The 26,406-nt window shown below is 40.0% G+C and overlaps 2 protein-coding genes and 1 long non-coding RNA gene across 5 annotated transcripts in view; 2 read left to right on the top strand and 1 right to left on the bottom strand.

The window, feature by feature from the left end:
- Nucleotides 1-7,077, bottom strand: part of LOC117951130 (guanine nucleotide-binding protein G(q) subunit alpha-like) — a 35,698-nt gene extending 28,621 nt beyond the window's left edge. Inside the window, exon 1 of one of the 2 annotated variants that reach the window (XM_034882679.1) lies at nt 5,987-7,077. In XM_034882679.1, coding sequence (XP_034738570.1) covers nt 5,987-6,122 — 136 coding nt within the window. In that variant the 5' untranslated portion in view covers nt 6,123-7,077. The remainder of the gene's footprint in view (nt 1-5,986) is intronic. The other variant, XM_034882678.1, reaches the window with a different exon arrangement.
- Nucleotides 2,630-11,132, top strand: LOC117951132. Its single transcript, XR_004658068.1, has 3 exons — nt 2,630-2,709; nt 9,069-9,071; nt 11,121-11,132. It is a non-coding gene; the product is annotated as an uncharacterized LOC117951132 (long non-coding RNA).
- A 9,518-nt stretch (nt 11,133-20,650) lies between these two features.
- LOC117950708 (guanine nucleotide-binding protein subunit alpha-11-like) overlaps nt 20,651-26,406 on the top strand; it is a 15,407-nt gene continuing 9,651 nt past the window's right edge. Inside the window, exons 1-4 of one of the 2 annotated variants that reach the window (XM_034882004.1) lie at nt 20,651-20,932; nt 21,328-21,486; nt 25,615-25,799; nt 26,059-26,213. In XM_034882004.1, the coding sequence (XP_034737895.1) occupies nt 21,339-21,486; nt 25,615-25,799; nt 26,059-26,213 (488 nt within the window). In that variant the 5' untranslated portion in view covers nt 20,651-20,932; nt 21,328-21,338. Of the gene's footprint in view, nt 20,933-21,316; nt 21,487-25,614; nt 25,800-26,058; nt 26,214-26,406 lie in introns of both variants that reach the window. The other variant, XM_034882003.1, reaches the window with a different exon arrangement.

The following is a 26,406-nucleotide window of genomic DNA, read 5'->3' as shown; positions in this document are numbered from 1 at the left end:
CACTATACACTTATAGATGTAAGTGTTTGTCCACTTACATCTGTAAGTGATATATGGCTTTTTGCGGGGCGATATAGCACTTTTGCTCTTTTTGTTATATTTTGGACATTAGCATGGGTGGTCTGAATCCCGGGCAATCACCTCTGCTATGATAGTCTGCTGGAAACTGTGTATTTGTCTGGTGGCCTGTAGTAAGAGTTTCCTAAAAGCTCTAGATTACTGTATCAATTGACAACATTTTTGACTGGTATGGTCATAAAATGATGAGAAACAACAATCAATTTGTCGGAGACTGGTCCTCAAACAACACAACGCTGACTTTAGACGAAAATGCATTACTCAAAAAAACATTTAGAAAACACTAAGTGTGACTTTGTTATTACATGTAGGAACCCCAACTGATGCAGGTCACATGTTCTTTATGTACAATATGAACACACAAGAAAAAATATATATAGTATTTGTGCAGTACTGCATTAGTACATGTTTTACAGGTTCTTCATCCATATGAATGACTTAACCTTTGGTCAACAGTGGATCCACATTGTAAAAGTTAAAGTCACTGACTCGAGTCATTGTTTGCTCAATTCCACCTTGCACTACATGAACTTTTCTTCTAACACCATCCTATTTGTCATCATAACAATATTTTTGATGTTTATGACATATGTTTGTATGTTATTACAACATGTTATTCCAACATCTAATCTTTTTCACAGCAATCCTCTTTGGATTAATTAAGTTTCTTTTTATAATAGAATAACTTGGAATGACATAATGCTGAGAAAAAATATCAGAACATGAAAATATATTCTCATAAAGACAAAAGATCAAATTCAAGATCAGGGGGAAACAAAACAGACTTGCCATTGTACCTAACTTAGCATCAAATCCCCTGTGCACTTAAGTGTCATCTGTCAATTTTAGTTAGAGAAGATACTAATGTGAAAATCAACCTTGCAGTATGACACGGTTGCACTAACAAAAACAGCCGGTTCCACTTTTTGAAAAAAAAGGTCCAATTTCCTGAAGACTGCTCACAAACTGGTGTTGTTACGGAAGCTCCCTGGGCTCTTGCTGTACATTTAATTACTTGTGACTTTCATTAGCTACAGAGCAGGCGGCAGAGCCCCTCTTCTGACCCTGGCTGTTCCTCAGCCAGTAGGTCTACCATGCACAAGCTAACCGCACCACTGAGCTAAAGCCAGCCTGTCGCTGATAAACAGCGGGAATAATTGCCTCCGCTTACAACATCATACAAAACCGGCAGTGCTCCTTATAGGTCGCAGCTAAGTATTTCACAGATCATCAACCCAAACTGCTTCCCTTTACATAAAATGGTTTTTAGCTTCCTACGCAATTTAGAACATCATAATCAACAAATGTAAGCAATAGCAACGTTAAATATTTCCAGCTAAATAATGAAATATTTGGTTACAGCTGAAATGTTTCTGCTCTACTAGCAACAAACTATTGAGCACATCCCAAAACTTTCTTTGTTAAAAGTTTCTTTTCCCAATAAGTGACATAAATATAAACGACAACAGTGGAATTAGGAATTCACAAGCCACTGCAGAGAAAATACTCAAGACATGCAGCCAAAAACGTAACAAAAAGCTACACTACGCATTAAGGTCTGAAGGGATCAAAGAGGTCCATAATAGGTTGCAAATAAGGTGAGACACCCAGAGTGCTCTATAACTTACACTGTAGCTACATAGTTCTTAGATCCTTTTCACACAAGCTTGAATAATGTGACAGCAGACTCTCACCACAAGCTGAAGTAATAAATGACTCCTGCAATTTGTACTTTAGCATTTTCATTAAAAAAAAGTTGCAAGCATGGAAAAAAGGATGTCATCAAGATCAATCTCTTTCAATGAGTCACCATCACTGCATCTCATCTGTGCACAGGAAGAGGACACACTTTTATATTTCTTCTCAATGTTTGCCAATATGTTGGCCAACTGATTCAACAGATGCTTGTTGTGTGTTGCCAACAATTAATTATTTCAGTCATCTTACAAGTAGAGAAGCAGTGCTTCAATATCATGCAGCATTCTTTTAAGTTGAGCTTTCATATCACACCAAAATATCAACCGATATCACGCGTTTGATACCTCATATTTTACATTAGCTACATAGCTAAACATATATTTGGTTAATTATGTCTTGAGGACATAGGAACTGGTGATTAGCAAAATTAATAAGCCACTGACTTATTCAGCAGCCAAATATGATTGTGCTACCTAGAGCCCAACCAATAAAATCTGTATTAGATGGTTTCTACTACTTTAGTCAGGACAGCAGTTTGATGCCTCATAATAAAATAACGTGCACTTTGAACATTAATTGTATTGTACCCAAGGGAAAATTTGTTTTGCAAGTTACACAAGTCAGACTTTTACATACAATCTAGAAAATACACATTACAAAAATATTCTCATCTCACATTCTCATCTTCAATTATAGTTTTGCTACCAACTATTAGCTAATAGTCTGATTAAAATACAGATTAAACTACAACAGCTCGATGACCATAGGTTAAGTTTGGAAATCGCTGGGCCGCTTTAATGAAAGAGGGAGAATGACAGCGATTTCAGTTGTGATCGCTAGACGTCAATAATGAACCTGAAAACAGCATGTAGCTTTTCTTTAGCGTCTCACATCACACTTTCAGTCACTATGACCACTACGCTCAGAAACTTTGTGCCAAAATATGAACAATAACATTGCCATCAACAGGCTTATCTGCTAATGTTAGCAACCGACCGTTACCTTGAAACCATCCAGCACATAGACGGCGTAGGGAGGATACCTTAAACCGGTGATTTAACGTCACTGCTCATTTTACACATAGTTTAACAACCAAAAGCTGAGTAAACATTATTAGCTACGTTTTCGTGTTGGTTTTGAGTGGTATGCACCCCTACTAACCTGGAAAACGGTTTTAAAAACAGTTGCTAACATTATTACATTGCGTTGGAGGAATACAGCGTCTACTGCTGCGAGAAGGCAAAGGGACCACCGCGTTCGCTAACGTTAGCTTTATGCCTCATCTGGGGTCCGATAAACAGTAAATTCATCAAATTCAGTTTCCACAATGCTATATTCCAATAAACCGTAGCTGCGTGAGAGGAGAATTCATGTCGCAGCTTTTTTTGCTGTTTGTCACTTTGCCTATGATTTAGTGACAAGTAGTACTCGACATGACTTGGTTTCCATGACTTTGCGAGTGATGAAGTCCTGTCACTGTTCCAGGTCTTTAAACTCAAAGGGGAAAGAGAGCGGATGACGGTTCTAGAGTGACGGACTAGAGAGCTAGTGCTATTGTTGCTGTTTGTAGCTAACACTAAAATTTGACTTAACTGTAGTGGGAAATAAACAACTGTTTTAATAACAGTTTTTAGCATAGTGGCTTCACAGCAACAATGGTTCTGGGTTTGAATCCAGGTAGTTTCGGGCCTGTATTTTCTTTGTTAATTGTATGTTCTCCCCATGTTAGTTTGGGTTTCCTCCGGGGCTCCAGTTCCCCCCCACCATCGAAAAACATGTACAAGGTTCTCCAGTCAGTGCTCTTGATCAAGGCATTGACTCAGATGTGGAGTTGGTCCCCCGGCGCTGTAAATGGCTGCCCACTGCTCCCTTGAGGGATGGGTCAAATGCAGAGAATGAATTTTGCAACGTGTATGTGCCAATAAAGTACCTTAACCTTTTCTCTGTCAAAATAATTTATATTAAAAAACACAATGGCTCTGCTTCTCTACTTTGTATATGAAATTTAGTCTGTAGATGGCACAGTCTATACTCTGGAGAACAGTTACTGTATTTAGACAGACACCAAGCAAATGCAGTCTCCCTTGTAACAGACTTAATTAAAAACACAACACTGTTCTTTTTTAAAACCAAGTTTTACAGGCAGATAAACCTGCAGTAATGTGCAAGACAACTACAGAAATAAGAGAAAACTCTTGACAGATGATTGTGAGAAGCTTTACTAAGTCAAACTCATTCTTGATAATCTATTTAATTTAGAATGAGTCAGTTGCCTTCTAGTCTTTATCCTTGACTTTTCTCTTCCGAGATTGCTCCATTGCTGACAGATATTCCGCTGGATTTCACTCATTAATGCTTTATATCTATTGCTTCGGGCTTGCTTTGTGTTTGCATTTAAAGGCTCTGACACACCAACCCAATGGCTGACCGTCAGCAGAAAAGGCCGTCGGACTGATCATTCGGCTCCCGTCATTCCAAAAAGTGCCTCGGAACGCAACAAAGCGACACCGACTTGAGCGTACGTTTGGCGCGCCAAGACATAATACATCTCCGTAACAATAGACGGTGCCAATCTGTATTGTTGCCCCAAAAATAAAAAATAAACAGAAATGACGATCGTGTCACGTGGGTCTGGCTTCTGCCAAACTTCAAAGCCAACCATAATGGCGGCTTGTTCGGAATATGATCTTGTTTTTTTACGAAAGTAGTTCACCAAAACGTGTTTCTGAAAACATTTTAAGTGAAAAATAGGCCATGCAGTTGCTCAATCTGTCTTTTTTTTTTTTTTTGATCGACAAAGGTCATTTGGAAAGATTTTCATCAGATTTTGAGAGGCATTCGTCACGCTCTTCCCGCTCGTTATTGGCAAGTATTTCACATAAGCGCACCGATTCGCTAGTCAAGGGTTGACACTCAACCAATCAGACTGGCCATTCAACAAGTCAAATCGGCCCAAATTAAAACCAACGGCTCCTCTGACTGACATACCAAACAGACTCGAGTCACCGACCTCGCCTGACGGCCAATAATCAGTTTGATGTGTTGGTACCTTTAAACTCTGGTCGATTTATGAGGACTGTGGTCAACCTTTTCTCAATCTCAGCATGGTAAATCCAGACGGATAGCTAGATCATCTGTCCAATCTGAGTTTTTTGTTGCACGAATAAAACAACGTTTGAACGTAAACAAGTTCTTTCCCGAGGCTATTTGCAGTGGCACTGACTGCAGATTTTCCCTGTGCTTAGCGCCGCCCAAGACAATTGTGATTGGTTTAAAGCAATGGCAATAAACGAGAGCATGTTTTTCTCCCATCCCAAAAAGCTGTGTGGACTAGCCAGACCCTCCTCCGCAGTGCTGTGGAGGAAGGACTGGCAAAGTGAGATTAGCTGAACTCTAACAAACACATAAAACCTTTAAGTGTTTTAAATTCAGAGGTTAGCCATGTTAAATTTTTATGACTTTAAATGAAATTAGTTGATTTACAGCAGGAGAATGTTACAACCCATTTTCTAATGCAGAATTTTGTCAACTGATTATTTTGTGAGTTGTAGCAAAGCCAGGGCACACCATAACAAATGAAGCCTAAATAACAATCACATAACAAGGCCGAAATGCTGAAAGTCAAATACCCTCAAACCAACACAGCTATAGCTCAGTAAAGAGTCATCATGAAGTGAAGACAATCTCCTGCCTCTGTTATCATGTGACTGGTCGTCTAGCTTTGTCATCAACCTGACAGTCAATGTCAGGTGGCTTTTACTTTAGCTTTGTTGTAACAAGAAGAGTAAGATGACTGGGACAAAAAGCGGAGGAGTTGTCTTCCATCCTTTTCTGTAAACTTCTCTGACCCAAAATGGCAGCTATGTTGGTGTAAATTTCATTTTCTATAAAAAAGATGCTATGCTAATATGCTTCCTGGTTCAACACTTAGTGATTCCACTATGGGCTCCCATGAGACTGGAAACACGTTGAGCCTCATCTGAAATTGAATTTGCATATCACACAAATCCTGTGGTGACAAAGTTAATATGGCTTGTGCAATTGTGGGTGAGGTGTTTTGCATTGTGCAAACCTTTACAATACAATGAAAATCAGTGGCTATTAGCCATTAGTATCTGTTGTGTTTGTATCAAGATGTTAGAAAAGTGTAAGTGTCCAGCCATGACAATGTGAGTGTGTCTGTGAAAGCTTATAGATCATGCAGGCTTACCCAGCAGAAGAAGCTTCAGCTCCCTTCTTGCATCCCTCTTGTCTCGCCGGAGTTGTTTCTCGATCTCAGAGTTGATTCGTTTGGACTCCTTCGCCTCTTCACTCAGGCAACAAGCCATCATGGAGTCTAAAGTCATCACCGCATGAGCTGAAAAGCCCGTCTGACAAGGGGGCGCCGGGCTACACCTCACACAAAGTATCAAATAAATGAGCAACAGTCCGTTTCCAACAAGTTATATCCAGCCAATAATCGAGCTTGAAATGCTTGCTGCAGAATCTGGCCTTCTTGTTGATGGTTGATGAACTGCTGTCAAGTGTCAAAATATGTGACAGCTCAGTCAAAGTCTTTTGTAAGTCCTCGGGCTACAGGAACTCACAGCTGATCACAGAAAATGTACAATGCAACATGTCCGCAAACATCTTGGATGACTACCTAGGGTGTAAATAACAATTTTTATTTGATGCACTTAGCATAAAAAAACACCTACCGACGTGGGTCCCAGAGACAGCGGGACACTACTGGCTGCCACATTAGTACAATCCTCTGCTGGTGGCCCGGTGGCCGAGTACAAGGCTAGCCGCCCCGAAACCAACACTGTACGCCCGCGCAGTGACAATAAGCGCCAGTCAAACTGTCCATCTACTGAACAAACACATAGGTTAGCACGCTGTCTTTAGCACTCGACTAACAATAACCCTTGTAGCAACCAGACTCAAAATATCGCTTTACAACTGCGCTCTGGGCAGTTATCCTCTTGCAGACGGAGGCACCCACTGACCAGTATAGCTAAATGGGCTAATTGTTAGCTAGCTAAGTTAGCTCAGCTAGCCATCCCTGGAATTATGGGAATTACATCCAACAGGCTAAATCCCAGAAAGCTTGGCCTGACAGAGAAAAACCTTCATTGTATTAAGCTATTGTGCCCCAAAAGACCTTGCCAGGACTAAACCCTCAAATGCTCAAACGTCTAACTGACAGCCAAATGCACCCTTGTAGTCCGTGCATTTTATCGCTCCTGGTATTTTTTCCTGGTGGTGGTGATTGCTCTTCGTCACCCACTCGCTCAGCCCCGGTGTGTGGTGCTGCTGCTCGCTGACGTCGCTTGGGATATTATTGATTGACAGAGGCAGAGCGAATAAAACCAGAACTTGTGGGCGTTTAAGGCGGGCCTTTGCTAGATGGTTAAATTCCCAAGTTTGCCTGAGAGGAAGTCTTCCTTTAGGAGGCGTTTCAGCTACTGACATTTGGCTGGACGGGCAACGCCCATCTCCTGTCAAAGACCCGCAGATCCATACGCTAATGTGTGTGGTAATCCTGACTATCACATCAAAAAACAAAACAAAAAACACTAAAACTGTCAGATTGAGTTCCCTATTTCATGTTGTTTTTTTTAAAGATTATTTTTGGCCATTTTCAGCCTTTATTTTAATAGGACAGCAGAAGAGGGATTGACGTGCAGCAAAAGGCCAAAGGTCAGAGACTAACCCGGACCTGCGGCCCCGACTAGTAGCCCTCTATATATAAGAGGCACCCACTTCATCAACTGAGTTATCTGGGTGTCCCCATGTAATGTTTTTACTTATTTTTAATAAGTTAATTTAGTAAAGTTAATTATTAAAACTCAATTTATTTTCTATTTATTTTTTGCCAAACCTGCAACGTTTGTGTTAGCCTACTTTATTTGGTTTCACTTATGTTTTTCTTCTCTTATGCTTTTATGCATTTTGTCTGTATATGTATGTAGCTAGTTGAAACACATTTGTCTGCAAGCAGGAAAGAGTACTAGTAATTCTGTATTCATTTCTAACAGTGTTTTAATGTTTTATGTTAAGCACCTTGAATTGCACTGCTGCTGAAATGTGTTATATAAATAAATTGAATTGATTGAATTGCCTTTTGAAGCCCAAAGAGATTGAAGGTATCCAGTATTTCAAAAAATATCAACAATTATGAAAAGGTCCTGAAAATAAATACATTTTCTTTATTAGTTTCTACCTAAATAATCATCTTATGACCCCTCTGATTTATCTTGTGCTTTGGAGGGGATCCGACTCCTAGTTGGGAAACCACTGGAGTAACTATATAAAGTAGTTAAAAAACTATGACAGGCCTACAACAGTGTATTGCTACTTAGACAGAAGACATTTTTCCGTGAAACCAATATTTTTTACTTTAACAGTGGCTGGTGTAATGATGTAACAGTGATTCTAGAAATAGGCGTTTAGGAGTAGAGACAGGGACTAGTTTCAAGAGTCAAAATACAGGTTTAGCCAGACGGTGAGAGATGCTAAAAAACTGTACACTCAGAAACTTCAAAAACAGTTTTCAGCAAAAGACTGAGCGGGCTCAGACAAATAACCAAATACAAAGTAAAGGCCCCTGCAAAGCAGTCGGACCAGAATGTGTTTCTCCGTCCACCTTAAAGCACCGCGCTGATCAGCTGTCTCCAGTTTTCAAAGACATCTTTAACACCTCACTGGAAACATGTCACATACCATGTTACATACCAGCCCGCATTAAGTCCTCCACCTTCATTCCTGTTCCAGAGAAAACAAGGATCACAGGACTAACTGACTACAGACCCGTCACCTTGACCTCTGTGGTTATGAACCACAGATCCCACTCTTGGACCCCTGTAGTTCGCCTACAGAGCCAACACAGTCAACATGGCTCTTCATTTCATCCTCTCGCACCTGGAATCCTACCTACGCCAGAATCCTGTTTGTGGACTTCAGCTCTGTCTTCAACGCCATCCTCCCAGCACTGCTACAGGACAAGCTGACCCAGCTGCATGTTCCTGACTCCTCCTATAAGTGTCACAGACTTCCTGTCTGACACTAAGCAGTGTGAAGCTGGGGAAACACGTCTCGGGCTCTCTCACCATCAGAACCAGTTCCTTTAAGTCTGCCTATAGGCTCTGGGCCTCCAGATAGGCCCAGAGCAATCTGGAGCTAAATGCTCTGAAGACAGTGTAGGTGGTTGTGGACTTTATTGGTGACTCCACTCAACACTGTGGAGTCCTTCCACTTCCTGGGCTATATCATCTCCCAGGACCTTCAAGTGTCAAAAAAGCCCAGGAGAGGATGTATTTCCTGCGGCAGTTGAAGAAGTTCAACCTGCCAAAGACAATGATAGTGCACTTCTACATGGCCATCATCGAGTCCACCTCACCTGCTCCATCTCCATTTGGTACGCTGCTGCCACTGCTAAGGACAAGGGCAGGCTACAGCGTATCATCTGCTCTGCTGAGAAGGTGATTGGCTGTAATCGAACCCCCACTGACATTGAACCTTAATCCTACATCTTGTCCTGTGCACATTCTATATTTGCTTTTAGAACTTTTTGCACATACCTCTACATATTGGTAAATGGACGTACCTGCACTAACCATTCAGCCTCTCTTTTTCTTCTGTTAAATGTAAATGGGTGTGTAATGTTAAATAGTTATATGTCAGCATGTATGTGTTATTTGTTTCTCTATTTTTTTTTGGAACACTTTGTCAACAAACAAAACAGGTTGCATTATAGTTAGGGTGAATATTTCAGTGGCTTTTCAGAATAAGTAAAGCACCTCATGGTTTCCAGCTATTACAAAACAGAAAGTGTCATACTTACTTTGTTATTCAAAAATTACAGAACAATTTCACTTTCGTTTTCTTCAGATCATCAGCTGTTTAACACCTGGGTAGCTGTTACTGCAATTGGCTATAATCAACTCTGTTTCTAGTCCGGCCTATATTTGTCTCTTAAATAATTTTTATAATAAGTTTTAAACTTAATATGTCACAGTGGTGGATTTAGTATTCCGACCCTTTTCATATTAAAATTAACGTAAATACCACACTACAAAGGTAAAGTAAGTTGTATGTTAGTAATGTTACTAACAAAAATAGTATCAAAAGTACATCTACTAACTATGCATGATAACTCATATTAGAGGGTTATATTTATACGTATTTACAGTAATAACAAAGGATTGTTATCAGTGATTCCTTAACATGTAAAAATTATATACGTATTACTTGTTTTTCTCCTAGAAATAGTAGCTACAACACTCTGGCTAGACAGGGTCGTGTGGTCTCCAAAAACAAAACTGTCATATGTTGTGGAATTAACAGTACCATGGGAAGATGGGGCCAAAGAGGCTCATGAGAGGAAAAAGAACAAATATTCTGCTATTCTGCTGGAGGACCAGCATCATCCCAGTATAGGTGGGATGCAGGGGATTTGTAGGCACATCTACAACCAGTTTGCGGAGAAAAATAGGGGTGAAAGGTCGTCAAGTCCATGTCAGGGGCTTCCGAAAAAAGGCAGTCACTGGCTCTGGATCATGAGTAAGGACTCCACCTGGGCAGCAAGGCAGAGGCAGATGGTGTGCGGTCTGGCTCAGGCCGGACTCAGGGAGAACCATGCCCTTGCCATGCAGATTCCAATAAGAATATGGAAGGTATGGCATGGAGGGGGGTGTACTTGGGACACTGGGTACACTGTTGAGCCTTCTGGAGACATTGTAGGCTTAAATCAACAAACCATGAATAAAGCAGGGTACCCACCTAATGACCCTAATGCTTACCCTCCTTTTCAACACTCCACACCAACTGCTACTTTCAAGAGTTTCCTACTAAAGGGATTGAAACATCTAGTTCTATTAGCTTTACCTGTTACTACTTACATTGCACCATATAGTAGTAGGAGTAGATGTATACAGTCAAATGTAAGTACAGATCTTCCACAGTATTTACACGACTTAACTGAATGTCCTGGGTTACTTTCCACAACTGATCTGCATACTGGGCTGTGGAATATCCTGTTGATTCCTGGCATTTGATTGGCCGCCCCAAGTGCCGACCCCAAACTGGTGGCCACCATATTAAAAAAATCCTGGAGCTGTCACTAATTGTTGGATTGCCATTATAATGCATGAACATGAAGAAGGGGTTTAATGTTGGCTACCTTATTGGGAATTTAATCTTTTTAAATCGTATTTGTGTATGTAACCTGAGTCTTCACAGTAACTGTAGCTTTCAAGTCAAAAGTGGAGTAAAAAATACATTTCCCGCTCAAATGTAGCGAAGAAAATGTATAAAGTAGCAAAAAATGGAAATAATCAAGTAAAGCATCAGTACATCAAAAGTGTACTCAAATAGGATACTTGAGTAAATGAGTAAATTAGTTACTTTCCACCACTGCAGGAGAGACACTTTCAATTGTTACTAAAAAGTGATTGTAGACGTGAAAATGTTTGTTTTGCAATTGTACTTTCCAGTGATAAATTCCCCCGAGCCCGAAGAGAAATTCCTCTTCTACATCAATTAATGACTCATTCATCCTGTCGATATTTCAGTCGTCTATGATGGAGATCATGACAGAATCAAAAGCACAATGACACTACCGAATCTTTCAGTGTGAATGAGCTGGCAGACAACACTGTTGAGCTAAGCGACATCTTGTGGACGTGTGATGTAGTCGCAAGAGGGAGGTTCAATAAAGCACAATTTAGGAATCTGAAAAAAATGTTGAAAAGCTTCAAATCCTTACATAAAAATAAGATATCTCGGTGTTTGACCTGTAACAAAGCCTCTTCCTGTTATTGTTCCATGTAAAGGTGTCTAACCTCAATATCAGGAATACTCCTTTAGGAGAAGAAGCTTTCAAATGATTGCCTTGAGGCTCAAATCACATTAAAATCTTCATTCACAGACAGTTATTGAAAGAGACGGAGTGCATTAGATTACAATAGGATGTGGCTGCAGGTAAATCAGATCAGCTACCCTTAAACATTTCAATAAGTATATCAATACAGGTTAAAGTTTCAAATATTTTGCAGTATGGAGGTTTAAACTCCCGAAGAGCAAATGCCAAAGATTCATGATGTAACCTAAAACATGAATGCATTAGATACACAACAAACTGGTTCTTGGTATGCGCGGTATGATCAGGAAAATGCTCAGTCATGACTCATGAGAATACTTATGGTGTGATCTGCCCATGTCTCTGTGAAGCCACACACCTTCAGAAATGACTTTATTCATTCACTTTAAACTGTCTGCCATATCATTCAACAAACAAGCTTTTCCAAGCTTCATTTTCTAAAATTAAGAACATACTCGCATTATGTTTAAGTCTTAGTAATATAATGTTATATAAAATGCATTCTACATTTAGGCGTCTATGGATAATTACAAGTAAAATGGTTGTACAGCAGTGGTAACCAACCTGGGGGGTGGGATCCCATCAAAGGGTCGCAGGATAAATCTGAGGGGTCGCAAGATAATAAATGGGACAGAAAAGAAGTAAAAAACTGTCTTTTTTACACAAATTTTATATTCATTTTTTCTAGAGGAGACAGTCGCTCTTTGATGTGTTTTTTTTGCTCACAATTCATATGTAAATATTTGCACAGTCTAGAATAGTTAGAAGTAAAGTATAGTCACTTAAAGTGACTATATGTAACTTGTACACATTTCTAAAACTGTAATGTTCCAGCTGATGATCACAAGCCTATAACAGCAAACTAGACTAACGGTGAAAAGCAAAATACGTTTATACATTTTTATTAATGCCTGTGCCCGGGGCATTTTTTTACCGCAATGTCACAAAATGATTTACGGCAGGTAGACGGTGCTACCGTAACATATTCTGAAGGGTCACAGAGTTTGGTGTATCACCGGTAAACCCTGTGTTAGTGCATCTAGCTAGGTAAAAGGTAGCAGGAGATTTCTTTTTGAAGGCCCAATTGTATTTGAATTGTATTCTAGAAGTTATCTGCTGTAGTTATGGCTGATACTGGGTCAGGTCCATCACAGAAAAGAAGGAAATAAACAAATAACATCTCAAAGCTAAAAGGGAAAGTTAAAGACAACAATTAAGGGATTGTAAATGATTCAAAAAACATCCCAGAATTGGCCCTTAGGTATGTAATATGTCTATTTCATTCATAAAATAACTTTACAATGCGAGATGAAGTTGTATGCCAGAACAGCCCATTTCAGAAAAATGTAAATTATTGAGTTGTAATTATTGATGCATTAAAATGTACATTACTGTTGCAGCTGTTAAAGGTGGGCCTTAACCTACATACACAGCAAGTAGCTTGTACATTTCACCAATTGATCAATTGGCTCAAATTGAATACATAGTTTAAATACAAATTTGTTGATTACATTTTGTATTCGACTAAATATTTTTTGTGAATCTGAACATAGTTGAGTACAAAAAAACAATATTTAACTTAAGAATGTAATGGACAAAGTCTCAAAAAAAAAGTGAAATGTGTTAAAATTGTAGGACAGTCCTTGAGGAAATATACTTAGTTACTTTCCACTGCTGGACAGGTGTGAACTGAGGGGTCGCTGGTGTACTCAAAGAGGTCAAAGGACGGTAACCGTTTGGCATTGTGAAAATCAAAGAGCATTTGTTCCAACTGGAACAAAAAGTGTTTAATTGCGTTTTGTGGTTGACATTTACAGAAAATATCATTAGAAAGTTAAATGTTGTGCAAATGTGCATTTACCCAAACAACTGAACAATTGTGTTTGAATGATTGTTCTTGCTGAACAACAGTTTGCACAAAGGAATTCATTGTTTAGTTTAGTTCATTGGTTTACACATACACGAATACTACAGATTAATATATGCATAATCAATAAAGATGTGATGGAGAGATGCAAAAAACCCTCGGAGGGGCTTAATCAGGGCTCTCCCCAATGCATACTTCAATTAAAATTGAACATTTGAAATTATTAGAAGCAAAGCTAACATGACAGGAAACAGAGTGCTGCTCCATCATTATGTCATAGTGTCAGATTAATCATTGGTCATCGTCTGTTTTCCACAGAAGCCAGTGACAGAGGACAGTCTCATCACACTCTACCTCCTGCTGCTTCTTGCCTGTACGGATTCATCCACAATATGACATGACACCTACAGAGCCGACCTAATTATACAATATGTTTTATCCTCCTTGGAGATCAAAAGAACACCACACAGATCTAACTTGCTGATACAAGAAGGATGGGACTGGTACTTTCCTGGTACTGTCAGTCCACATCCACTTGCTATGCACTCTTTCTAGTCTTTTCTTTTTGTCACTTTGCTTCTTTCTCTCCTCTGAATTACTTTTATTAACATTAATTTCCTCGACATGTAATACTGTAATAATACATTTTCCCTCATGAAAACACTCTTCATCCCTGTGTGCCAAACATGACCTGATCCAGTGTCCGTTAATACACCTACACTACTGGTCAAAAGTTTGGGGTCACTTACAAATTTCCATTTCACTCCATTATAGACAGGATACCAGCTGATCTGGGTGGGTGGCTGATCTTTAATGCAATATCTACATTTCCCATTATCAGCAACCATTCATCCAATGTTCCAAATGCTCAATTTGTTTACTAATCTGATATTATTTAAAAAAACTAACTAAGAAAACATTAAACAACCCTTTTGCAATTATGTAAGCACATAATGCAATCTGGAAACTGCTGCCCTGGTTGAAAATAACAAGCAAATGATCTCCGCTGGGATTCTGTCTATAATGGAGTCCAATGGAAATTTGTGAGTGGCCCCAAACTTTTGACCGGTAGTGTATATACAAAACTCTTTCCGAAATATATCCCAACATTGATCCTGTTTGTTACAAGTGTAAAATAGCTCCATCCTCTCTTCTTCATGTGTTTTGGTTGTGCCCGTATCTCCAGAGATACTGGTCTTTGGGACACTATCAGGGGTTCTCGTGTGACCTTGGACCCAAATGTACTGACAGCCCCTTTTGGAGTCATGTCAACAACGGTGACCCTGAAAAAGATCAATGCAGATTTTGTAGCCTTCCTAATGTTACTGGCTAGACGATCGATCCTACTTCGCTGGAAGTCTCCTTGTCCTCCATCATTTGAGTCCTGGATCAGAGATGCTCTCCATTTTAGCTGGTTAGAAAAAATTAAGCACACGATACGTTGATCCTCAGCTAAATTCTTTAAGATCTGGCAACGTTTTTTTTAACCACATAGAAGAAGTACAGTTCCTCAGTGAAACTGACTGCCCTTGTTCCAACTTTCTAACATTTTCTGTATTTTTTTTGCACCTATAACTTACTCTTCCTTTTACGTTCGAATTTCTATTTTTATATTCAGAAAAAAATGTTAACATAACATTACCAAACAGTTACAAACAACACACTGGGACACAGGAACGTGTCCCAGGGCCACAAAGTCACAGAGAGGAAAACGGGAGGGAGGGAGACAAATCAACACATGCAGAAACAGACACACACAGACAGACACAAGACAAGGGACCAATCACACACACAAACAAAAGAAAAGGCTACAAGTTTTGACCTTAAGGACCAGTAGAGAGTTCCATGTATGTGACACCCAAAAAATAAAGGATCCATGTACGAACAGATAAGTCACACGGTGGCTTCCAACGGGTTACAATCATTCTCTTAGCAGCTGTAAGTCCAGCAAACACAGCGTGGTTTTGAGCTTTAGAGAGCTGGAAAGCTGACAGGTCATTCAGAAGCAAAACAATGACAGTAACAGGCACAGTAACATTAATCAAGGTGGACATTTTGGACGCAATATTGTTCCAGAACTGACCAACAGGAGAGCACTCCCAGAACATCTGAAGAAATGTACCTTAAGCTTTAATTGGGCAGAAAGTGCATAAAGGGCTGTAATTTTCATGTGATGCATTTTCTCTGGGGTGAGATATGTCCTATGTATCAAATTGTAGTGAATCTGCTGATGATCTGGATTGCGAGATCCTTCTGGAATCTTCAACCATACGTTATACCAGCAAGAGCGGGGTCTGGGCAATTGCGTGCCCAGATCCTCTCAATAGGAAGGCCGAGGGGGCCAGATATCACCAGGAATTGATAAAGCCTTGACACCATACCACAGTTTTTATGCTGCACAGTAAATAAATAACTCCCGACTAAGATGGATGGACAAAGGCCACTGCCAAGGGACACCGCATGCCTTCAGTGCCACCTTAACTGAAGGTAAAAGAAAAAAGAGGAATGTGGCAGACCAAATGCATTTTGTTAGTCAGAAAAAGGTAATAAGCCAACCTCACCAAAAAAGTCTTTTAGACAATGAACTCCCCTTTGTTCCCACTGTGGAGCTGTTATCAGCCTCCCAACCAATTAGGAGTGCTGTGTTATTGAATAATGGGGGAAAAGTGTGCCAGCTGTATGGCAATATGTTTCCGCTAATCTCCAAGTTTTGATAAGACAAGAGATAATGGGGCCAAAGTGTAGCTGGCACTGTTTGTTTGAAATATTGGCAAAGAGAACGTCATGGAGTGACTAAGGCTCTGACATAGCACGCTCTAGTGTACGCCAGCTGACAGACACATCTGGGCTAAACCAAGTGAGAAGGAGTCTTAACACAAAGATTCAGAAATAATGTTTAAGGTTTGGAACTGAGAGGCCACCATCTTCTCTCCTCCTCTGTAAAGTGGACACCTTAAGTCGCGGCTGCTTGCCTTTCCAGATAATTTGGACACTGCTGATTGTGATTGACGCCAGTAGCCAGCAGGAGGGGAGAGAGGCAGCATACAGCTCACAAAATTAATCCTGGGTAAAATATTCATTTTAACCACTGAGATACGAGCTTGAATCGACATCGGGAGACCTATTCGTTTTTCCATATCCTTTAAAACACTGTTCAGAGCAACAGAATAGTTATGTTTAATGATCTGGTTTAAGCAGGGGAAGACCTCGATGCCTAAACATTAAACTGCTTAACAATTGGGATGTCGGCAGACATGGTTGAGTTGCGGAAAAAGTCATGTAAATGAAGTAGTGCAGACTTTGACCAGTTTATTTTAAAGCCTGATAAGCTTCCATACTCCTCGCAAAAAGATAGAAGGCGAGGAAGCGACTGAGAGGGTCTTTCTAAAAAGTGAATAATAATTTGAGATGATGCTGTGTACTACGAATGCCTATTGGTGACACCATAATCGATTGGTGAATGGCTTGAGCCAGCGGCTCTAGAGAGAGGACAAACAGTGCAGGACTCAAGTAGGAGGTGCGTCCGGTTAAGGGGCTCGGGCTGAGGGATTAGAATTCAAAGCTTTGTTCATACCAATGAAAGTTTTACCAAAGCCATCACCTCTAAGACTGACCAAAAAATGTCAAAGTCTGTCAAAGTCTTTCAATGCGTCAAGAGAAAGAAGTGACATTGGAATCTTACTGTCCTCCGCCACATCAACAATGTGAAGAAGGCGTCTAACATTATCTGCTGCCAGTCTTGTTTGAAGGAATCCTGTTTGGTCAGGGTTCACTAATTCTGACATATGGGACTGTAAACGGAGAGCTAGGAGCTTTGCAAAGATTTTTATGTCAGCGTTAAGCAGGCTCAGAGGCCGATAGCTAGAACACTGTAGGATCCTCATCCTTTTTCAGTATTGAGGCAGTCATAGCTGTGTTAACATCCCTTGAGAATTCATCCTTTTCAATAGAGAAGATAATCATGTCAAGAAGGAAAGGGCCCAACTGCTCCCAAAAAGTTGGATAAAATTGTCCAATAGAAATTAATTTGTCCAAGCTAGCTGATTCCTCTGCTGATAACTGACGCAAGTCAAGCTGATTTAACCAGCTGTCAAAGTGAGATGTATCCAACGTAACCTTGGATACCTACAGGTTGAAAAAAAATGTCTGAAAGGATATATCTCATTTCTCTATCTTACCCATAGACCGTATATATATTTATATTAACGGTCTATGATCTTACCCCTACCCCTTACACCTTCCCCTAGGTTTTGCGCGAGACTAAAGTGTTGTCCCAATACTCATTTTGACCTAGGGCTAGGGGTAAGACAAAGGGGTATATGGCCCTTGGAAACCGAGTGAGGACGCAAGCTAACTTTAAACCGAGGGTTTGTTGCGAAACAAGCAACAATGGCCTCCAGATTGACCAGAGAGACCCATAGATGTAAGTATTTTTGACTTAAATAATTGATTTAAAAATTACGACAGTCTTGTTTTGTGCTCTATACAGTCCTGCGCATATATACTTGCAACCATGCTCTTAATTGAAACTTTTTTTAAATCGCTAGCTTGCTATGGTAACGCTAATCGCTAACTGCTAACGTTAACCGCTAACATTGATGATTTGCACAACAGTCCCGCATTTCTCTGCCTTGAATGGACTGCATACATGTCTACAGTTTTAACCATTAGCAGAGAATTTTGTTTGATATCAGTGCCCAACACTACTTGCTTTGGAGACATACGCTACGTGCTTTACATATACTGTCCTGTATCACACAGGGACGCAGGAGGACACAGCAGCTGGTCTACTTTTGGGCTGAAAACGAGCAGAAGTTTCTTAATCATGTGTTCACGTTGTAGCCATTCGTTATTGCATTGGTACTGTGTTATTGTAATCATTTGTAATTCATTCCTGTTCATTGCATGTTACCAGCCAACCGCATCAGACTGGTCTGGAATATTAGAACACCTGTGGTTTATTTGTTTGTGGTCTTGTGTGTCTTTTTTTAGTTGTACACATTTGAGTGACTGACTTTCTACCAAATATACAGTATATAAAAAAATATATCATCAACAAAAACACTAGGGATATGTTATATAGTCCTATGTGTGCTTAGTCTGTGCGTCCGCACGCGCACACATACACACGCACGCGCGCACACACGCACACACACACACACACACACACACACACACTACAAGTATCCCAAAGGACCTTGTTTACAGGAACAACGCCTACACATTAACATTACATGTTTTATAGCCTAACACTAACAAGACCCCACCATACACACCTCTCTTGGTCTTTACCCACATAATTTTCACGGAAATGCAGAGCTCAGGTGATCTCCATATCTGAGACCATGAAGGCTCAGACCAACCGGTTCTGCGGGCTGAGACAAAAGATTGACACCCAAATAGCAGCCGAGAGGAGTGACAAAATACCTGTTGTACACTTTATCTCTGACACGAAAACACTTTCAGGGTGATTCATAAAGTGCTGCGCTACAAAGAAAATCACTCCTACAATGTAATGTGTATGTAGTAGGCCTACTAATATTTAGACATAAGATCAACTAAAGGTTTCAAATGTCCAAAATAACCAGATAATAAATAGTCTATTAAAATGTTATGAGCTGAAAGCTGACAATGTAAAGTTTAAACTTTCACTATATGATTAATAATTCAGTAAAACTTCTGTGTCCGTGATTTAACTCGAGCTCAGCTGAAACATGAAACGGGCGAAACTTTATCCGCAGCGCAGCGCACAGATTCATGCTGCTGTCAATCTACAGTTACGAATAAAAGCTTCCGGTATAAGCTTTTCATAATAATGTTGTTGTCGCAACTTTTGATGGAGCCTCATACATAAACAAAGTAAATAAATGAAACACCAACAAGTTAGGAAGAAATAATACATATTTTAAACCCCAAAAACGCCTTTATAAAAAGTCCTTTGTTGACTGTTTTAAATTACATTTGTGTAAAGACATTCACATATACAGGATCAGAATAACAGATAACACATGCAAAAGAACAATGACCAACAATCAAAATTGACACAAACAGTTAGCATTTGCAATTTGATATGTTTAACTTTTTTGCCTTTTAAAGACCTACAAAACAGTTTGTAACTAGAATACATCCAAACCGGTAACTTAGGTCCTGGGATTTTCAGCTATAATCACATTCTATCATATCAAATTTTCCATCAACACATGCAGTGGTTTTGTCTGTTCTTACAGAGTTGTGTATTCTTTCATATCTGTTCACCTTGTGCAGACGTCATGCAAGACTCGTGACCAGCTTATTTACTTTGGAACAATATGCCAGGGGAGTGGTCACAGAATCAACAATGAGTCACAAAGGGGCAGAAACATACTGCTGTGCTACTCTGTATGGATTCAACTTCTTAAACATGTTGCATGTTTGGTCACAATACAGTTTTGTCATAGCATGTCTTTTGCCTGCATGAAAAAAAGCTCGGCCACGAGTAACAGTTAATCATTCAAAATGTTACTCACAGTATTTAAGTGTTTTGCATAACATGTACTTTTAAGTATCAAAAGATTGCACTCATTATGCAGAAAAAGGACCCTGTGAGTTATATTATCATGTACGCCCATTATGCTAGTGGATAATTCTTACCAATGCATTAATCTGTAAGCAGTATATTAATGTTGTAGCCTATCGAGGTTGGGATAACTATTTTTACATTTTTTTGGCTAGTTTTAATACAAAAAATTGCATCATGTTTTTTTATTTTATTTTAAATCTTAATCTGTTAACCATAGCTGTACTGGAGTAAAAAGTAGGCAACAGTATTTCCCTTTGATATAAAACTTTAAAGAAGCATAAAATGGCAACTCATAGCTAGGCTACTGTGTGTCTTCAAATTGTATTTAAGTACCTTTGTGCAAACTACTTAGGCTATATTAAACCATTACTTTTAGGCTTATGTGATGGAAAAAATATTCCATTGTTTTCATAATTTGCAAAACCCAGCAATTTAGTCCGTTTCATCATCTAATGTGGCTTTCATGCACAACTATCTAAGAACTATGTAAAATAGCAAAATGCTCTTATTTTATAAGCACAATCGTCTAACTTCCGGCGCCGCTGCGGTTGTTCGCCGCTCTCTTGCCGCGGAGTCGTCGGAGCGCATTCCTGTTAGAGTTTCCAGCGGCCCACAAGTTGCACATTCTTCTGTAGGCTCGGACGGTGGACTTCACCGAGCGGCAGGTTGTTTGGTGTGGACTGAAAAAGAAGAACTTTTAACTCCGTGTCGGCAGGACAGCGCCGCCGCTCGTGCTCTTCAGCGACCGTGGCTGCTGACTGCAGGTGGAAGTGGACCCGGGACACGGTGGGAAATGGACCGCGAGAAGCAATCAGAGTGTGTAACGTTACCTGCTCGTTTTCAGGGAGTGTGACGGACTGACTGGGAGGTAAGGCGCTTCATTGTTTTCTATTAGTAACTATCAAACTCCTCTTGAATAACCATGAATTGTCACAGTAAGTTGATTAAATGACTCAACCAGGTGGATATTTCAAAGAAAGCTTGATCTGGCAGAGCTCATGCTTCACTGTAAAAGTGTCAAACACCATTTAAAGTTAACCTCTGACCTGTCCGCATTGGCAATGAATACAGCTACAGTGTGGTAGTATTATTTCCGGGGTGTGTGTGTGTGTGTGCTAGAATAAATCCTGACAGGTCTAGTGTTACCTATAAAGTAACAAGGGACATCAAACTGACACATATGGCAACTTGACAACGATTTTATTGTCAGTCCTTATCTGCTCATTACATACAGCTGATTATTCATTAACAGTTTCATTTCAGTGGTTTTGGCCATGGCGGGCTGCTGGCAGTGGGGCCACATGTGTGTGTGCTGTCTATCCGAGGAGGAGAAGACGACCATCGCTGTGGACAGAGAGATCGAGAGGATCCTCAAGCAGCAGAAGAAGAAGCAGAGAAGGGAAATAAAAATTCTCCTGCTGGGTCAGTGACAGCACACAGAGCACCTTTGTTTACAATAATGATGGCAGTATAACAACAACAAAATCAGTGATGGCAAATATATTTATTAAGCAAAATAAGTCAAACTGACAGAAAGTCAAAAGAGGACGCTTCAAAGAAACGCCCTTAATGAAAATTAAAACTGCTTGGCCTGTTTGTTTGGTTGCTCACAGTCGCCGAGTGAGAGAACTATGTAAAGCATGTGTCAACCTGCAAGTATGTAAAGAATGGTCCAGATTGGTATTTGAGCGATAAAACCTACAGGCCCACTTTATAGATGGTTGAATTACTTTTTAATAACCTGATTAGCAGCAGTGGTGCTTTAATGCTTTCAGCTGTCAGATATACCAAGCTGACACGTACAGAGTAGTGATGGGCGATAAGGAGCCATAAGGCAGAATTATTAGTTGATTAATCAAGAAAATTGATCAGTAACTAGTTTGCAAACTGATTGTCTTTGCCTTATGTACACTTGCCTAACCTCCTCTTGTAAATTTCCTGGGGGAAACCCTGCAATAATACGGAGAAGCAGTAAACAATCGAGTCATATTTCCTTTATCACTGGGTAGACTCACAGAGAACAAATGTTTGTGTACGTATACAGAGGATTATCTGCTATTCCCTGAAAGCAAGTGGTTTGGTGCAATATTAAGAGTTTTAGTTTCCTCTTGCAGAAATGACTGATTTAATAAGGAGCGCAATGCAGAACTCTAAACAGCAACTAAATCTCTACTGGAGGAGATGTTGCTCTGCAGCCCGTCAACTTCCCCATACATGTGTGTGGAGCACTATACAGACAGACAACTTGTTATGAAATACAGAAATATATATAAATGAAAAGGAAGCTGTTACAGTAAGGAAAATAATTATTTGAACACCCTGCTATTTTGCAAGTTCTCCCACTTAGAAATCATGGAGGGGTCTGAAATTGTCATTGTAGGTGCATGTCCACTGTGATAGACATAATCAAAAATAAATAAATCCAGAAATCACAATATATGATTTTTTCACTATTCATTTGTATGAAGCAGCTCCAAATAAGTATTTGAACACCTGAGAAAATCAATGTTAATATTTGGTACAGTAGCCTTTGTTTGCAATTCCAGAGGTTAAATATTTCCTGTAGTTTTTTACCAGGTTTGACACACTGCAGAAGGGATTTTGGCCCACTCCTCCACACAGATCTTCTCTAGATCAGTCAGGTTTCTGGGCTGTTGCTGAGAAACACAGAGTTTGAGCTCCCTCCAAAGATTCTCTATTGGGTTTAGGTCTGGAGACTGGCTAGGCCAGGCCAGAACCTTGATATGCTTCTTCTAGAGCCACTCCTTGGTTATCCTGGCTGTGTGCTTCAGGTCATTGTCATGTTGGAAGACCATGCCTTGACAACATCTTCAATGCTCTAACTGAGGGAAGGAGGTTGTTCCCCAAAATCTCGCAATACATGGACCGGGTCATTCTCTCCTTAAAACAGTGCAATTGCCCTGTCCCATGTGCAGAAAAACACCCCCAAAGCATGATACTACCCCCCCATGCTTCACAGTAGGGATGGTGTTCTTGGGATGGTCCTCATCATTCTTCTTCCTCCAAACACGGTTAGTGGAATTATGACCAGAAAAGTTCTATTTTGGTCTCTTCTGACCACATGACTTTCTCCAAAGACTCCTCTGGATCATCCAAATGGTCATCGGCAAACTTAAGACGGGCCTTGACATGTGCTGGTTTAAGCAGGGTAACCTTCTTTGCCATGCATGATTTCAAACCCTGACGTCTTATTGTATTACAGTAACCTTGGAAACAGTGGTCCCAGCTCTTTTGAGGTCATTGACCAGCTCCTCCCATGTAGTTCTGGGCTGATTTCTCACCTTTCTTAGGATCATTGAGACCCCATGAGGTGAGATCCTGCATGGAGCCCCAGTCCGAGGGAGATCGACAGTCATGTTTAGCTTCTTCCATTTTCTAATGATTGCTCCAACAGTTGACCTTTTTTCACCGAGCTGCTTGGCAATTCCCCCGTAGCCCTTTCCAGCCTTGTGGAGGTGTACAATTTTGTCTCTAGTGTCTTTGGACAGCTCTTTGGTCTCGGCCATGTTAGTAGTTGAATTCTTACTGATTGTATGGGGTGGACAGATGTCTGTATGCAGCTACCGACCTCAAACAGATACATCTAATTTAGGATAATAAATGGAGTGCAGGTGGACATTTTGAAGGCAGACTAACAGGTCTTTGAGGGTCAGAATTGTAGTTGATAGACAGGTGTTCAAATACTTATTTGCAGCTGTATCACAAAAATAAATAGTTGAAAAATCTTACATTGTGATTTCTTTTTAGATTATGTCTCTCACAGTGGACATGCACCTACGATGACAATTTCAGACCCCTCCATGATTTCTAAGTGGGAAAACTTGCAAAATAGCAGGGTGTTCAAGTACTTACAGTATTTTCCTCAGTTTAAGTGTCAACGCAATATTCAAATGAAAATAATTCAACATTTATTTTTATAATCTCTATTAGTCTATACATTTAAAAATCTCTCTAGCACTATTTGACTTTGAGGCTGAAAATGAACAGCGAAGACAAAATGTGCATTTATACGAGTAACGTCCGGTTCAGCAGCGTCAGTCAGTCAACTTGTCCTTGTTGTGGTTTACCAGTTTTAAGGGCTGTTATCTTTTCATCCCTTCACTGCAGAAGTAGCTGAGAAACAACGCTGTACTTACTTACAGCACGGCCTTTGAAGTTGAAATTCTGCTTTTGACAACTTGTATTTTACAGCTACGTTTTTTTCCTAAGGAGTTTTAATTCATCATTTAATAGCAGCCTGTACATCTATTCACTCAAATAAAAAAAATTGTTTTTTGCAGCATTCATTTTAACTCTTCATAACAAGAAACACACAGGAAACAATGGCTTGTTATTGTTATTAATAAATAAATAAATACATTATTGTGTGTTTCCTGTTATAACATGTCAAAATGTCTATCAAGCTATTTCATATTTTGTATTTATACAACAATTTAAGGTTGAATCTTTCTTTTGGCCACTTCACAGCTGCATTTTTTATATGTACTGAACAAAATTATAAACGCAACACTTGTTTCAGCCCCCACTTTAAATGAGCTGAACTCAAAGGTCTAAGACTTTCTATATACACAAAAGGCTTATTTCTCTCAAATATTGGTCACAAATTTGTCTAAATCTTAGTAAGCACTTCTCCTTTGCCAAGATAATCCATCCACCTTACAGGTGTGCATATCAAGATGCTGATTAGACAGCATGATTATTGTAGTTTGAATTGTATTGTTTTGAAGTGCAATTTTTGAGAGATATAAGCCTTTTGTGTAAATAGAAAAAGTCTTAGATCTTTGAGTTCAACTCATGAAAAATGGGGGCAAAAACAAATGTGTTGCGTTTATAATTTTGTTCAGTGTATATTTTGGCCACTTGGTGCAGCAGGACACAACACTTAAACCCAACATTGTCCTTTTAAGTTAAAATACAGTTGCCCTTTACACATCCAGCAGACACAGAGCAACAATAACATTCAACTGGAGTTGTGTCCAGACGACTATATCTGGCTCTAAATGATCCACTGTGTTCACCGGCGTGTCTTATGTAGCGTACAGTGTGAGCTTTTATGAACCAAACCAACACATTATAAAAAACAAAACAATGAGCTGAAGGACGCTAAATCCCTACTTAGAGCTGATGGGATTATCTTCTGTGGGTGATGCCTATCATTATGAGCAAAATCTAGTTAGTATGTTAGACCGTTAATCCCATAAAAACAACCTAAATTTAAGTAAATTATGTAGAGCTCTTCTAAAATTTTCACATTTCATATATGGCAAGTTTTAGTGAACCTTTTAAATCCCATTCATCAGTCCATTTTGTCAACAAATGACAAACATATTCACACCTACAGGTCACCTGACCTTTATGTCTTTGGGCAGTGGGAGGAAGCTGGAAAACATGGAGGAAACCCACAAAGTAGAACATGAATAAACAGAGGCCCACACCAACAAACAGTGAGGTGACGGTGCTAAACTCCGAGCTGCCCTGTTGACAGAGTCCTACTGTATATAATACATTTTGTCATTATTATTTCCTCAGGTACTGGGGAGAGCGGAAAAACCACCTTCATCCGACAGATGAGGATCATCCACGGACGAGGCTTCTCAGAGGAGGATAGGAGGACCTTTGCCAAATGCATCTTCCAGAACATCCTCACAGCCATGAAGGCCATGACAGGAGCCATGGCCACACTCGGTATCCTCTACTCCAACCCTCAGAATGAGGTAGACACATAACATAGTAACATACACACACACACACACACACACACACACACACACCAGCGACTCAGGGCAAATGCACTCACCAGAATCGTGCGATTGGGCCCACATTAAACAAGAGGCAATAAACACGGCTGCAAAGAAAGAAAGAAAGAAAGAAAACACACACACACACACACACAAACACAGCATGTTGTAGTATATAAAAAGAAGAGAAGAAAAGCACAAAATATAATATGCAGAGTCTATCGCTGTCTTTCAGATCTACGCCAAGTGGCTGCAGGACATAAACACGGTGCAGATCCGCCAACTGGAGCGCGGCTACGTCGACGCAATCCGCCGCCTCTGGGCAGATTCGGGCATCCGGGTCTGCTACAGCCGTCGCTGCGAGTACCAGCTCCTGGACTCCACTGAGTAGTGAGTAGCTGTGTCACAGTTATGGTCAGAGCTGTCTGCACTGTAGTACCACACCCTGAGTTAGGGCTAGGCCTGCACCATATTGGAAAAAACTGACATTGCAATATTTTTTTCCCTGCGATATACAGTGGGTACGGAAAGTATTCAGACCCCTTTAAATTTTTCACTCTTTGTTTCATTGCAGCCTTTTTCC

Source organism: Etheostoma cragini, chromosome 9, assembly GCF_013103735.1.
Source record: "Etheostoma cragini isolate CJK2018 chromosome 9, CSU_Ecrag_1.0, whole genome shotgun sequence".
In the NCBI taxonomy this organism is placed as follows: domain Eukaryota; kingdom Metazoa; phylum Chordata; class Actinopteri; order Perciformes; family Percidae; genus Etheostoma; species Etheostoma cragini.
The sequence above is the reverse complement of the archived record's forward strand: the minus strand, read 5'-3'. Positions and strand labels throughout refer to the sequence as shown.